Source organism: Aythya marila, assembly GCF_965140915.1.
Source record: "Aythya marila genome assembly, chromosome: 1".
Lineage (NCBI taxonomy): Eukaryota > Metazoa > Chordata > Aves > Anseriformes > Anatidae > Aythya > Aythya marila.
Window position 1 is genome coordinate 201,359,475 of NC_139042.1, and position 15,783 is coordinate 201,375,257.

Genomic DNA, 15,783 nt, shown 5'->3' on the forward strand with positions numbered 1-15,783 from the left:
AAAGTTTGCTAAATACAAGTAGTCCAGACATTTCCATAAAAATCTGATTGTGCGAAACCTACAATTTTGTGGCAAATGTACAGCCATTGAAGGAATAAATTTTTCAGTGTACTCAACAGTTTTTGCTATTAGACTCCCATTTAATTCATGGGTTTTGATGTGAAAATGTTCTCCTAAAAGAAGGCTCAGATACAGGATACAGTAAACCATTCATCTTCCACAAAAAGGTGCTTTGACCTCAAATGTTTAATCTGTGATTTTGAGCATACCAGGTTTCATTTTTATTTTTTTTATTCTAAACCTATCTAGAATCAGGAGGAAAAAAAGTCACATACCAAAAATAAGTAAATTATTGTTTGTGGAAGAAATATAGCTTTGTTTCATTACATTTTCTGATTCACATATTTTAGCTATTTCATACTATTTTAGTGCAAAAGCAAGCATGTTTAGAAAAAGATAGAAAATTTCCACATTTTAGTGTCATTTGCTGCAAGTCACTGAATGGTAAGACTTTTTCTCCCCATGGACTAATTTTCAAGGTCTCAGTTATTAATGAAATATCAAGCAGATTATACAACATTTGCCTGGGTATGGTTAAAGACTGTATACCCAGTAAGATTTCATATAACAAAAAAGCGCCCAACCCTAGAAACATTTTTTTTTCCATTTAATGCTCATAAAATTTTACAGACAACAAAATCCTTTCTTAAGCTTTATTTAAGAAATCGAATACTATTATAGTTCAATATATATAAGACACATCCAGTATTGTGTTCCTGATAGCAAGTGCATAGATTTTGTTAAGATATCATTTTTATATTTTAAATTTTTTTTTTATTTGTTACTCAGTAGCATGTTTCATGATCACACGAAGGGATATTCCCAGTGATTTTGCTAAGAGCATGAGAGAAAAAACAGAACACAGCAAAGTAGTGAAACTACAACAGAGATGAGGAACAAAAACAATCAGGCAAACTCTCAGTACAGTCGATTCCTGATAAGTGAATAATCTGATTGCTTGGTCACAATGCTTTATTCACTTATCAGGAATGATTCACACTACATTTTGTTAAACTGTTTTCCTTAGCCTAATACCTAAGAGTCACACTGGGCAAAGGCACACACACTCTGGCAGGCTATTCTTTAATCAGCAAGTCTTGTGACAGTTTGGTAATTTCCCATGGCGATACACATATAGCTAACAAAGAGACATTTTGCTAACACTGCAAGGTGCCTTACATAATTGAAATTAAAAGCATGCATTTAAGCAGGACAAACTGTTCAGCTGCATTGCTTTAAGGAACTCATTTTTCCCCATTGTTGAAATAAATAAAATAAAAAAAAAAAAAGAAAAAAGAAAAAAAGAAAAAAACAAACAACCCTGTCTCTTTCAGCCCTGAGTATTCAAAAGAAACCCAACTATAGCATAAGTTTTTTACTCAGTTATATTTTTGGAAGAAAAGACCCCTCACAAAGCTCCAGCTTCTTTCCTAAGACCAAGTTTGGGGAAAAATAAAATAAAGACAAGAACTTAGAAATCCCAGAGATCAACTCTGATTTATCGTTTATGTAAGTCCAGACTTACTCAACTGAATCCACTGGTGTCAACATAACCAGAACCAGAATCATGAACTCTAGAGGCATAAAAGACCCAAGGTACAGCCTGACCATTGGGATCTGCTCCCTTGCCTGGGCTGTCCTCTACAGGCTTCTGTGGTTTTCAATTAAACTTAGAGTTGCAGGCAAGGTATTTGCTTGGACCCCTGACCCTACAAGACAATGTTTGAGCTTCTTTGGGATGCACTAAGGGACATGGTTTAGTGGTGGGACTCAGTAGGTCAGGCTGGTGGTTGGACTTGATGATCTTGAAGGTCTTTTCCTACCTAGATGATTCTAGGATTCTATCCCAGACTCGTCACCTATTTGGCCTTTTGTGGAACTGGAAAAGTATAGAAAAGAAAAAAAAAACAAAACCAAAAACCACCAAGGTTAAATAAATAAATAAATAAATAAGCAACCAGGCCAACTCATGAGCCACCTGAAAATTTCAAAACTCTTCCAAACACAGGAGCCAACGTCATGGCTGAAACCACACGGAAACACCCCGCGCGCCGTGTCCCCGTGCTGCGCGAGCCCTCGCCTGGGGTGGTGTCTGTGTGTGAGCCGAAGCCAGAGTGCCAGAAGGACCGGGGGAGAGGAGACACGAGGGAGGAGTGTCCATTGGGTCTCATAAGAGCACTTTTAAGTGGTCTTCGATTCCTGAGCATCACAGAAAGTGGGACAAAGGAAAGGGGAGTGGGCATATGGCTTGAATTCCAGAGAGCACTTGCCAGTGCTTCTCTCTCCTCCTTGGGTTTGTTTTTCTATTTGTTTGTTTGGTTTTTGGCTTTGTTGGTTTTGTTTTCCCCTCTCCAAATTGTAAGCTTTGCATCTGTGATCAGACAGAGGAGAGAAGAGACTTTTGTAAACCAGAACAACATGGATATTTTTCTTTCGCGGCTTTTATTTCATTGTGGTAGATATGGGGGAAAGCAGAGAGATTCTTGTGAGGAAAAAAAAAATTATAGGAAATGGAAAAATAAAACAAAAAAAGCTAAAAGCCAACTCTAGGAAAAAAAAAAAAAAAAAGTGCTATGGTATTTCTTTTGTCCCTTTTGAGATTTGTGTAATACTATTAGCCAGTGCTGAGAATGATCTGCTTTGTAAACCCACAGCAAAAATATCACCCATTTGAACAACAGGGGATTTTTTTCGTGTTTCCTTTTCTTTTATTTTCTTACTTTTTTTTTTTCCCTCTTTTTTTTTTTTTTTTTTTTTTTTTAATTCTTCCACTGGCTTTAATAGAGTCTCCCTGTGCTCACTTGGATTTTATTTTTAAATTATTATATGTATAACTGCACATAACAAGCTCGTTTACCTGGTAGGCTTTTGCAGGCTCTCATAGCCCTAGTTAAGCTGTGATTAGTTTCTAAGGAGTTTGACTAACACCATATGCCATCAGATTACTGTGCAGTCTGGAAGAAATCCCAAGGCTATATTTTCTTGAATGTTTCATACGCTTCTGCGAAGTAGCGGCAGAGTATTTTTTGAATGACTAGGAAGAATTGATCACCATAATCCGCGTTTTGCAGACTGACTGAAATGTCAGCAAAAATCTTTTCACATGGCTTCTGATTTCTCTGTGTGTTTGTGTGCATAAGCTTTTGCAGTTAGAAGACTAGCAAAAGCTATCTTCCATATGACTTTGCAGGAAACTCATTTAAAATGCTTCCTGCTTAGACAGATTATCCAAGTGATAAGGCATGACTAGGGGGAGGGAGAGAGAAAAAAATATCAAAGAAACTGTAACATGTCTAAAATGCACAAATCCTCTTTTGCCCCCCAATCAGATATTCACTTAGGTGGAATCGACTGTATCTTTTGTACACAACCAACAAATAGAGAAAAAAAAAAAAAAAACAGGAACGTGAAACAGTGAGGTGTGTAGATGTATTACCAACACATAATGACCACCAACAATACAAGACACAAAGTAGAGAGACAAGTATTAGGAAAATGGTTTAATATTGGAGACAGAAGCAAAAAACTGCATCACACAATAACATACGTTACAAAAATAAGTCTGACTGTTTCAACTACACGGTTATGTTCACAATGAGGACAGAAGAATCAGAAAAAACTCTGATCTAAACAGCAAAAAAGCAAACCCCTAACGTTTTAACTAATACATTTATCCACGCAAAGTGACCGAGTACTCCTAATTCTAATTACCTTATTGTGTAACTGCACGATACAGAATAAAAAGTGAAACTTACCGCTTTTGTTAAGACAAAATTCTAAACACTAGATATAAGCAAAGGGAAAAAAAGAAATCAAGCCAAAGTTTTTAATTCTCTAAACAAAACCAACTCTCTTTCTACCATCCAGAAATCAAACTTGAAAATCAGTCATGATCGAGGGGGCCCACGAGAGTAAGCCACAAAAATTTCCATTTGTTTTTAATCTCCAGTATAAAAAGTTCCACTGGTACAAAATGCGTAAGTAAGTACAGTCAGGTTGTAGAAATATGAAAGCCTGCCTTTTTTTTTTTTTTTTTCTTGTTCTTTTTTTTTTTTTTTTTTTGGCTCAAATTCCATCAAACAACAAAATCCAAATGCATCAATAAAACAGAAACAATACTCAAATGGTCTTACAGTTTCCACTAGATTGCATTAACTTTGGCTTTTCTCAGACAATACTTAAAAACTAGTTTGTAATTCTAAACAAAATGATAGTATTATTAATCTACAAACAACAATTCTCACAGCACAAAAAAAACACAAATACATAGTTTTTTTTTCTTTTCTTTTTTTTTTTTTTTTGTATGACATTATCCAAAAAGGTAATGAAACTACAGGATATTTTTTCCTTTCGTTAATTAGCACTTAAGATAATAAAAACAGAAACAGTAAAATGATTCCAGAGTAGCACAAGCCAAGGAACTGTAACCCCTATGGTGAAAGAAAGATGAACTTGTTACTCCTTTGAGGACTGCCATTTCATCACAATTAGCTAATTTGTTTGAAAAAAAGCAACTAGTGTAGTCTTTTGATTAGAATTTTGTAAAGCAATTTCCCTTGTTTTTCTTCCTCTCTTATTAGGCCCTTGCACCCTTGCAGCTTTTTCCTTTCAATATTTTGAAAGAGAACTGGTAGATAATTTGTCTCCACGGAGGTGTATGTTTGGGTTTTCATTTTTATATTTGATTTAAAAAATAAATAAATTTCAAGATGGACCCATCTCGGTTGCCTGGAAATCCTGAACTGTTCCTCCTCTCCCACTGCTAAGCCAATGTCTTGTGTAGTGTGATTTGGGGCAACCGCTTGGGTCTGCGGCTGATACCAAATTACACTGCCTGATGACCAAAGACATCACCGCTCTCACTGGACTGGTAAACCCGCAGGACACACTAGGGCATCTAAAAAAGCTTTGGAAATTTATACAGTGGGTACAATGAGGATAAATTAGTGAAACAGTCTAAACAATCCAAATGATGATCTCATATTATATATATATGTACATATATATAATATAACGTACGTGAGATGATACTTTGAATATGCAAAATTGCTGCAAGTAGTACAAAATAGCCCTCAAAGGGTGTAGGAAGGCCCCAGCAGTAGTAAAAATGTGAGAAAAGTATAGATCACTTATTTATAAGTGCATGTGCTATAAGAAGGAAACTTTTTTGCATCACTAGAGGCTAGTCCTTTCCATCCCAGGGCTCTACATAAAGAAGCATTTAAGTTGGGGATGAGAGACAAGAGTGCACCAGCTGATGTTGTTCATATAGGGCTTCGTTTTTAATTTTAGGTGGCTTCAAATATAATCAGAAATAGGAAGAAGGTATGGCACTTTATCATCAGTAGCAAGTACTGCTGCTCACACGCATTGGATTGGCAATGAATTTGCTATACCGGTAGCAAAGAACCAAATTTGGTTGTTGGTCACTACGTGTGCGGTAGAAATGCAATCTAATCAGACTTACAAGGCAGTGAAAGGGCTACCAGCATCTCTTTTCTGGTTCCTTACACACAGCTTCCTCCAGCAAACACCCACATCAGTCACATACGTATTCCCACGGACTACTTGTACGAGTAAAGTTACTCCTCTCTATACGAGTGTCTGCAGGAGTAAGCCAATATATTGCCGTTACAGATAATGGCAGATAACACCAAACATTACAGTGTATGTAAACTTTATCCATAAAAAGTAGTTTAACTGCAGTGCATGCTGAATTTTCACCCAGGAAGATCTAGTGCATCTGATTTAAGCAAAAGTTCATTTATTTAAATTACAAAAATATTTTTTTTCTCCTCACGATTTTCAAATGGTGGATTTACCACTCCTTTCTGGGAGTGGTTCACACAATAGATAATTAAAGAATTGTTTTATTTTTCTTTTATTTTATTAATACTGAATAGCATATTCCAGCAGCATATTAAAAGCTCTTTAAGAAAAGACAAAATCCCCAAAATCTAAAAAGGAAAACCACAAGTTAATTACTGTTTTAAATAATTTTAGTTATAGATACAGAAGAAATTTAGACAGCAGTAAAATATTTTTGTCCTTCAGATCTGCCCTGTGCATTGTTCTGATTTCAACCATGTATTAAATAAACCACAAAAAACTAAGTATATATATATTTATAGATATAGATATATATATAAAAATAAACAGCAAAATGGTGAATGTATAAAAGGTATTAACACTCAAGACAGCTCTGGGTGGAAAGGGTTAAAAGTTCAAAACTTTCTCACCTTAGAGGTTTCCATACAATATGAAGAAAATACATTGTGAGGTTTGCTTTCACAGCATTGATGTGTGCAGAGTGGTTAAAAAAGTGAAACATGGGCACTTATACAATGTTTTACAAAAAACATCAAAGAGAAATAACAAACAATAACAATTTCAGGCAACAAGACCACAGGATAGCAAGTTAACAAACTTTTTAACCTCTTTTTCTTTAAATATTAGGGATTTATACAAAACACATAATAAAATACCCATGTTATCAAATTACTTCACACAAGAAACACACTGAAGCTCTAGGAAGAAAGTACCTTTGGAATTTGGCACTATAGTTTCACTGATTTTTTTTTTTCTTTAAAAGAAAAACCGATCACATTTTGCTGAACACAAACACATCTAAATTGTTCACAATAAAAAAATGACATCAATGCGTCACAAGCCAACACAAACTTATTCTGGAATATTTTTTAATTTTTCACATGAAATTCATTTTTTTAAGCAAACAACTTTTTTTTTCTTTTTTTTTTTTTTTTTTTGAATCTTGTTTTTGTTCTTGTTCTTCAAGTAAACCAATTTTAAACTTGTCTTTATAAACATAGAACACTTAAGACCATAAGACTCATGATGAAACCACAACTTAATTCACAGAAGCACCAACGTAACACATTTTACAGTAACCTTTCTTCTGTACATTGAAACAGTATAAAATATAGGTAATTTCATGTGCATTAAACCATGGATTGTCTAACTGTGAGTCAGTTCAGCAAAAGGTGACACAAGTAGGTAGCATTTGCCCTAAAACAGGGTAAATATTTTCTTATACTAATCTACAAAAAGTGGTTCTATATATATACTTTAATGAGAAAGTGAGCCACCTAAAATGGCCTTATCAAAAAACTTTACACTGCCTGAAAAATGTAAAAACTATTACAGACCTCTAGAGACTTAAAATCAGACAGTTTTATTTCTCAAACTGTTTTGGAAGTAGTCTGTTAGAAACCAACATTCTGTGCCTCTGGACACATATTGCTATTGTCACCAGTGACCAGGCAGAATGCCAATCCCTGTATAATACTTTCAAGTCTGTTTTTTTTTTTATTTTTTTTTTTACGAAATGAAAAAAAAAAAAATAGAACAAAGGAAAAAAGAAAAACAAAAAAGGAAAGAAAGAAAAAACATTTTGCCACAGGTTGTTTTTAAATCCTATCATTAATTTATCTAATAATAAATTTCAGTCTTGCATGAATGCAGCAATGTTTTTTCACATTGACTTCCCAGAATTCATAGCTAGATGAGGTCACATGCAAATTTCAAAGGTCAAACTAGATCAAAGGTCAGTAGGAGAACCAAATATGATGTGAGGTCAGAAAGACATCAGAAACAATGACGGGACGATGAAACTTTTTTTTTTTTTTGAGACGCCACAGGGACATGCTAGGCAAACGATGGGCTAACGGGCATGGAGATGTCTAGGGAAAAAACAAGGAAGAGGAAAAAAGTTACATAGAATCTATGCAGCACAAACAAAATCACTTTTATGGGTGCAGGAGAAAACTAATGCAAATCTTTTGTCAGTAGAGTCTATGAGCTGTTCACATAATTTGCATTAACTTACAATACTTGTCAACAACAGCACAATGGAACCCCAAAAGAATCCATCTGAAAAGAGTCAGAGAGAATGGATTCGTCTTTGGGGAGAAAAGAGAGGAAAGAACCAGTTTCTACAAATGTAACATAAAGGTACGGGGAGGGAAAAAAGGTCAGACAACTGAACTTTAAACTAGGTAATGGAAACTACGAACAAAATAACCAGACAAATACAAACAAGAGGATAAAAGCATGAACTGTAAAGGGTGTAGGGTTCAACAGTGAAAAAGCGCCCATTCTTGGCACAATTACTCTAGAGACTACTTCAAAGGATCTAGCTAGCATAGAGAGCTGCTCTTTAGGTATCCAATAAGTTAACAATAGGCAATAAATAACTTCCATTATTTCTGAGGCAGTAAAAATTTTGTATAAAAATAGAAATGCTTTTTACAAATAAAATTTACAGGCCTGTGGCTTTCTTTTTTATTATTATTAAATTTATCTCTCAAGAAACATCAAGTATTGTCACTCATTTTATTTTATTTTTTTTTTTTATTTTAAACCCTGTAGCTTTAGAAACAGATCTCTAAATCTTTTTTACATTAATCCTTTCCAAAAAAACAAGAACTTAAAAAAAAGTGAAATATAAAGACGACCAGTGTAAAATCAGACTAATATATAACAACACATTGTTTTGAACTGAAAAAAAAATCAAATCTTCTCAAAAAACAAGTTGATGTAGTGGAAAGACTTGTTTCAATTTTCTTGTTGCAAAATAAGTGCTTCAACTGGCATGAGGCCATTTTCTTTAACCTATAAACTGCTGGTGCCACCCTGGTAAAATAGGATCCAACCATAGAAAACAACTTTTATTATGTGCTAATGGCACCAGGGTTCACAGAGTTAAATTGCACATTTTTTTTGTGTGTGTGTGTGTGTGTTGCTTTGAATTTCAAGACGTTTATTTGTTAAAAAGGAGATAAATTATGCTGCAAAACAAAATACAGTAACACAACTCAGTAATTACTTGGCAAGGAAATGGGAGCCAAGTGTAGTAAGGACAAGTGGGGAAATGGAAGTGGTAACTGTAAAAATAACTGTCTCTTGGTGAAGGTTGGCTATATGTTCTCTCTTAACCCCCCTGCAGAGGACAGGTTTGCTCATGGGACTTACCCTAAGAAAGCTAAAATAAGAGCAGTAAGCATCTGGGGTTAAGATCAGTAAGGTTTGCTGTCATTTTTGGAGCGTTTCAGCTGAACCTTCAAGCGTTTCATGCCAATCTGAAAGCCGTTCATAGCCTGGATAGCAGCTTGTGCAGAGACTGGATTGTCATAGCTAACAAAACCTACGAGACACAGAACGGAGGCGGGAGAGAAAGCGAACTGTAGGTTAGAACAAATTCCAGAAGGCTTTTTGTTAGGATTTTATTATTACTATTTATTTGACACATTTACCTCTCTTTCAATTATTTCTTTGATCACACTCCATAGCCCATTTCCTCGCCCTTTCCCTTCGCCTTCCCTTTTACCTTCATAATATTTCTTTCCTAGCTGGGATGCAGTTGGCCAGTTTTGGTGCAATGCAGTTTCCCAATCTGTTTTTTATCTACCTACCTTAGAGACTGTAGATATTTATTACTGTAACACTTTTCACTGTAATATCTACACATCTCCCAGCCTATTAGGAAGTACTATGAGGCCAGTCTGTACATGTGAAGATGAAACAGAAGACCTGGTTACAGAAACAAAACCCAAACTTGGATGCCTGTATGAATTTGAGCATCTGAATGTGAGTTCACGTACACTGGCCTGGGTGGTATTATTCAGTCATCTCCTTGGGCCCAGACTGGGACAGTTGCAATATTAATATTTTGTATTTTTACAGCTCCTTCCAGTTCAAGATCTCAAGGTACATTAAATGTTAATTAATTCAGCCTCTTGGTCCCAAAAGGGGTATGCAAGGATCGAAATTAAGCAACATCATAAAGACAATGGCAGGGCTTGATGAGAACTCCAGATCTTCTGCTCCTCAGCTGCGAGCACTAACTAGGGGGATAATGCTTGCTCGGGTAATTCAGAATGGCTGGCCTGGCTCAGCTTTCTTTTCCCCCTGAGACAAAAAAAGCTCTGTTCATAATGGACTCAAATCTCCCTGATTCTGGAAGCTCAAAATTCATTTTCATATCTGGGCCTCCCACTTGTAATTGCAAAGCTCGCCTAACTGCTGCTCTGCCTCTGCTCTGGCTAATTACCACTGCATTCCAGCCTGCTATTATGCATCGGCTTTGAAATGCTCCCTCTCCTTTCCACTTGAATTTGACTTAACATATATCCCTTCACCCTGTTAAAGCATGGCTCCCCCACACTTTGTTTTCAGTACTAACACGGAAGCTGCTCAGCTCCTGTCTTCCACCAGCTTTCTTCATTTGTGCTTAGTGCCTGCATCCTTTTCTGATTCACAACCTCTTTTTGCTGTCATTTTAACCTGCTCTTTTATGGCTCTTGCTTACCTCGCACTGTTGCCCTCTTCCTTCTTCAGTGTCAGAATGATACACTTTGCCCATTGTAAAGAAAAAAGCCTCTTAACAAGTCATTTGGTCCCTGTCTGCCCTCCCTCCTTCACAGACCTTCCCTACGGTTCACCTTAAATCGACTTCACCAAACTATTTACTTAAGACTCTTCTCTGACAATTCAGGCTCACTTCTGCTCCTTTCCACTCAAAAAGCCTCTCACTTAAATCTCTGTAGACCTTCTCCCGGCCAAAGCCAATATGCTTGATTCATGCTCTTCTGTGGTTGATTATTCATTATCTCCTTAAGGGATAATAAATATTCCTCCATATCTTCCTTGATTTTAGTAACTTGTCACTTCCTCACTTTCTTCACTTGATCATTTCCTCTGAATATTATTACCATATCCTGAGGAACTTCATCACCCTCTTCCTTTCCTTCCCCTGTCTTCCTGTAGGAGATCTTATCTGTTCACACGACTCCAATCACTGCCTTAGCACTGCACTCCTCTGTCTACTTCCATCAGCTCACAGATCTCAGCCTTGAGCTGTAAGATTTCCTCAGGGACAGAAAGAAAAAGCAACCTACCATGAGTTAGAAGGCAGCTGTAGCACCTTCCGGGCAGATACTCCATAACCTCCATAAGCTACTCCTACCTACCTCGACAATTCAGCAGTTTCCTCTATGGCCTTCCTGACCTTCACGTTGTTCTCTTGAGTGCATTCTGAATAGTTTTCTGCTATGAACCTCTCATCATCTTAGTTCCTTTTTATCTTAGCTAGTCATGGTGACCTGAAAGTTAAGCAACTGATCTAAACTAGTCATCAGGTGGCATCTGTGAATGGTGAATGAAGAGAAGCAAGCGCGCCCTGAGGTGGCTTTTCCACCCACCTCTCTTGTCACCAACTCAGACTCTCCCGTGCTGACAGAAGAACAATTAGCTTAGGCTATGCTTACCTTTCAGGGGATGTAATAAGTCACTTCATTCTATGTCTCTTTAATAGTTTCCTTGACTCAGCCACAAATTCAAACATACATCCTCTGTGCTGCATCAGTGGAATCAGCCTTTATCATTCAATTGTTATCCTGCTTCACAATTTGTCTCTATGCACAGAATGCTCTATCTACATTAGCCTGTTGCACTTTCATCTTATCCCTTATCAAGAACCTTCACTTACAAAGCTTGTGAAGGAATATGACATTCTCTCCCTTTATTTGTTTCTGATTGCATCCATTCATCATTTTTTTTGGTCTGAAATTTAAACTGCAGGTTACGTGGGGATGGGATGATGTTTCTTATCAATTTGCAAAGCCCCTGTCATGATGATTCTGATTTTTGTTTTAAATCTCTTGGTACCTCTGTAACCAGGATAAATATTTTTCATCATTTGAGTAGCAAATTTGTTATGAGGCAGACTGCATTTACGCTGGGATGTCACTGGGTCCCCCCTCTCCTGCCTTACTTTACTCTCTCATTTCTGTTATTGTAAGTTTTATGAAAGGCAAGAGAGAAGCTTAAAGAGTGAAACCCTTTGTCTGTGGAATCAACTAGAGCTCATGAGAGCTCATGAAAAAGTATTTCCAGGGGTAGATGGACTGTCCTGTCATCCTCATTACCATTTAATCTCTTGAGCATTCAACTGAGATGGACAAGAAAGCAAATAACACCAAAGCTCATTTTCTGCAAATAAAAGTAATTTTTCATTTTGAGAAGCAGTGTTACATAAAAGCTCATCACTGTGTATCACTACTCTGAGATTGGAACAAATCTTCCCATCCAAATTCAGCCAGCGGACAGTGTTGGACACTCTTTTCACCTTTCTAGTGTTCAATCTCTTTTCATCCGCAATTTGACTTCCAAAAAAGCCCAAACCAACCCAATCCAACAAAAAAAGAGAAACAAACCCAGATTGCACCATGAGCAATGAGCATTAGCGGTACCAGTGAGAAATGGGTAATTCAGATGTACTACTGTCTCAGCTTTTGGTGGGAATACAGAGAAAAAAAAAGAAAGTTTTTTGAAACACAAGTTTGGGGCTGAAACAACAAATAGATGATTCTTGCCAATAAAAGCTGAGGTGATGCATGCAGGGATGTTAAACTAGCAGGATTAATCTTGGCTTTGCCTGTGATTAACAGAATCACACAGGTGCTGTTCACACCTACTGAATCAGAAAATCTCAACTTCCTCTGCCACTGCAGTACTTTTTGTTTTTAAAGCAGAACTCTCTCAACTGCTGGCAGAATACCTGGGGAGGAAGAATGAGAAATTGCAATGTTACTGAAACCTGACTAATGCCAAAAAGACAGAGGACTCTTCCATCCATTGGGTGTTGACCCTTCTGTTTCCCCTCAAACAAGATAACCTCAGTTCATCATTCTAAGCTAGGTATTTGTGTCCCGTAAACCCAGAGAAATGTGTAGGTAGGTAATCGAACAGTAAAAGGAAACCCACAAAAAACAAGTGTGGGAAGCGAGTTGATGAATTGAGCTGCCTGCCCAAACTAATCTACATTTTTTTCAGTAGTGATCACAATTGCTGCATTTCGATTAACACAGCTTGATTTGACATTTCATCAAGGTTCCTGGAGACCTCAACAGTGATTTTGTCACCCCAACACACTAACTGAACTGGCTCCAGATCAATAGGGAGTCCTTTTCAATTCCAGTTTTCAAATTTGCTACAGCCTCAGGGACTGTTTTAACACATTGCAGAAACATGCTGTACTGTATTAGTCTAAATATGAGCAATTTTTTTGTAAAGCTTAAACAGGACCTAAAAAATAAAGAAAAATGCAGAAAGAATATCACACGCTATCTGCAAAATGAATTAAATTTCCAGGTGTACTATGGGCTTGTCAGGTGCAATAGACTCAGATTGTGGTATGGCTTGAATTCCTGTGCAGTAGGTAGTTCTGAGTAGCCTGATAGATGCTGCTCTTGGTTGGGTACTGTCTGTTTAGATAAATTCATCTCTTTTAAAATGGGTTAAAGCCCAGTAGCTGTTCCTGAATGGACCTCATGTAGACAAACACTGAGACAGACACATTTTAACAAAACCTAGATTAAAAAAAAAAAAATAAAAAAGTAATGATATGCAAGCTAAGAAACATGTATTATGGTTAATGGGGACACTTGAAAATTAAGTGATGGTGCTGTGCAAAGAGCAACATTTGTCAGTACAAAGGAGTTTTGGAAACTAAAGGGATTGTCTTGACTGGTTACTAATTTGTCATACATACAGCTGCTTTCCTTTACTCTGGGAAAGAGTTGTCATTTCGCTGGAAGCCCCGGTATTTTAGGTCAAACCTTACAAAACTTTTCTTTAAGAGATTCTGTCCTCCAAGACCCTTCTCATGTCTTGCATTAAAACCACAATCATTAGACCAACGATCTAACAGGTTGCCACTCAGTCACCTTCTGTTTTCCTCTCTGTTGAGGCACTGAACTGGTGCACCTATGTCATTCAAAGGACATCAGCCTATCTGACCAACCCTAGAAATTGTTTTATACCAACATATCATCTTCTCCTCTGCTGCCATCTAGTTTTCTGACAGCCTAAAGCATTCCCTGGAAAACTTGACATTGACACTCCCCTCATCCCCACCCTAAGGTAAGGGGAGATGCTACCTTTCATAATGTATTGGAGCTTGCCTGCCGCAGCTCTAGCTGCATATCTAGACATCAACTGTCTGTAAAACGTTCTGAACTACATGTACACACCATTCAAACACTAATTGCACAATCTTGTACTTAATTCAGAAGAAAGAAATTCCTGTAATGTAGAAGTAATGGGTTAAACATAGAGCATTTTTAAGTGGCTCAGCTATACAATAGAGAATAATTAGGTATCCATAATAAGGCAGCTTAATAGTATACTAAATGACATTCCCCCACATAGGGTGTAATTAGTTTCATGTACTTGACACATTCATGCGAGATGTCAGACTGGAAGATTATTATTGTTTTTTCACAGCCAATTTTTAGTTAGAACTAGTTTGCCTGTGCATCTTTCCTCTCATTTGAGGATTAAGAGTCCATTATTTTGGGAATGAAATTCCAGTATGACATTTCTCACACTGCTGTTAATTTTCTTTCCTGACCCCTTTTCAGAGTGGTGCATGTGGTTTTTACTATTTGATTTATTAAATTTGACATACCAAAGCACTTGCTCAGATTGGTCTGTTTGTCAATGAAGACTTTAGCAGAGATAACATTTCCAAAAGGCATGAACATCTGCAGAATGTCCTGGTCTCCAAACTCCTGGGGGAGGTGGTAAATAAAGAGGTTTGCCCCTTCTGGACCTTTAGGAAAACAAAACAAAACAAGTCTGAAAACAGCTACTACAAGAGCTACGTTTAATCTATTTTCCCATAATACTTACTGAAGGTGATGGTCAGAAAGCATTTCACTTTCCAACTTTGAAGGAAGCACAGTAAGTGGATCATCAAAGGAACAGAGCTGAAATGCAGCTCTTTAGAGTATCCTATCTTGCAAAGTGTTCACTTGATACCTCTTCTACAAAAGAAGTTAAACTGCAGCCTCTTTCTTCAATTTACACAAGTGTCTTTCAGGATAATTAAGGTTAGGAAAACAGGTACACAATGTATTACTCTCTCACAACACCCCAAGATCTGCCCAAAGAGCCCCCTGCTGCCTCAAACACCTGCATGGGTTTGCTGGCTTAATTTTAGTTGCAGGAACTTAGAGAAATGCAGTGAGCTGAGCTCATATTTGAGCATCACAGATAAAAGGGCAGGAGCTTGGTGGGGATGGAAATAAAAAGGGTAAGACAAAGCAAACTTTTTGACTTGGAAATCAGCAGAATCAGAGAGAGAAAGATACTAAGAAAAAAAAATTGTGTGGACTCATTTCAGAAAGCATACTCTTTTTAAATATGAATTCCCCAGAGAAAGCTCTATCTCCCAGAGAAACTTTGTAAAATAACTACTTTTTGAAAGTTCAAAATAAAATTTTTGGGTTGAAATTAAAGCGGCTTTACATCAATTTGAGTTTGAAAAGAAAGGGGCAAACTTGGAGCTACTTTGAATATTTTTCTTAGAGCCTAAATTTGAGATACACATTATAGTGCTATTTGCTTAAACACACCCCCCCAGCAATAATTTTTTCAATAATTTTTTTTTTTTTTTTTTAATCCCAGCTCAATTTTTCCCTTGCAGTAGCATACTGGAAGTAAGCCATGAATGTCTAAAAGAATATGATCTATGATGGAACCAGACGTGTGGCCTTCCCACACAGACACCAGGAGCACAATCAGTACACAAAGAGAACAAAAATTTCTGGTAAAAACACATCTCGAGTAACATGCTTGAGTATTCCCCTGTATAAAGGAACCTACGTGTATCTCAGATGTGATGTCTGTGGTTTTCTGGAT

The 15,783-nt window shown here is 36.9% G+C and overlaps 1 protein-coding gene across 10 annotated transcripts in view; it reads right to left on the minus strand.

Annotated features, from left to right (window-relative positions):
- Positions 1–659: 659 nt before the first annotated feature.
- The window catches only part of CELF2 (CUGBP Elav-like family member 2), a 373,678-nt gene continuing 358,554 nt past the window's right edge, over positions 660–15,783 (minus strand). For all 10 annotated transcript variants that reach the window (XM_082759990.1, XM_082759989.1, XM_082759994.1 and 7 more), the window contains 3 exons: positions 14,549–14,692; positions 9,052–9,223; positions 660–7,760 (listed from right to left, as the gene is read on the minus strand). In XM_082759990.1, coding sequence (XP_082616116.1) covers positions 9,096–9,223; positions 14,549–14,692 — 272 coding nt within the window. In that variant the 3' untranslated portion in view covers positions 660–7,760; positions 9,052–9,095. The remainder of the gene's footprint in view (positions 7,761–9,051; positions 9,224–14,548; positions 14,693–15,783) is intronic.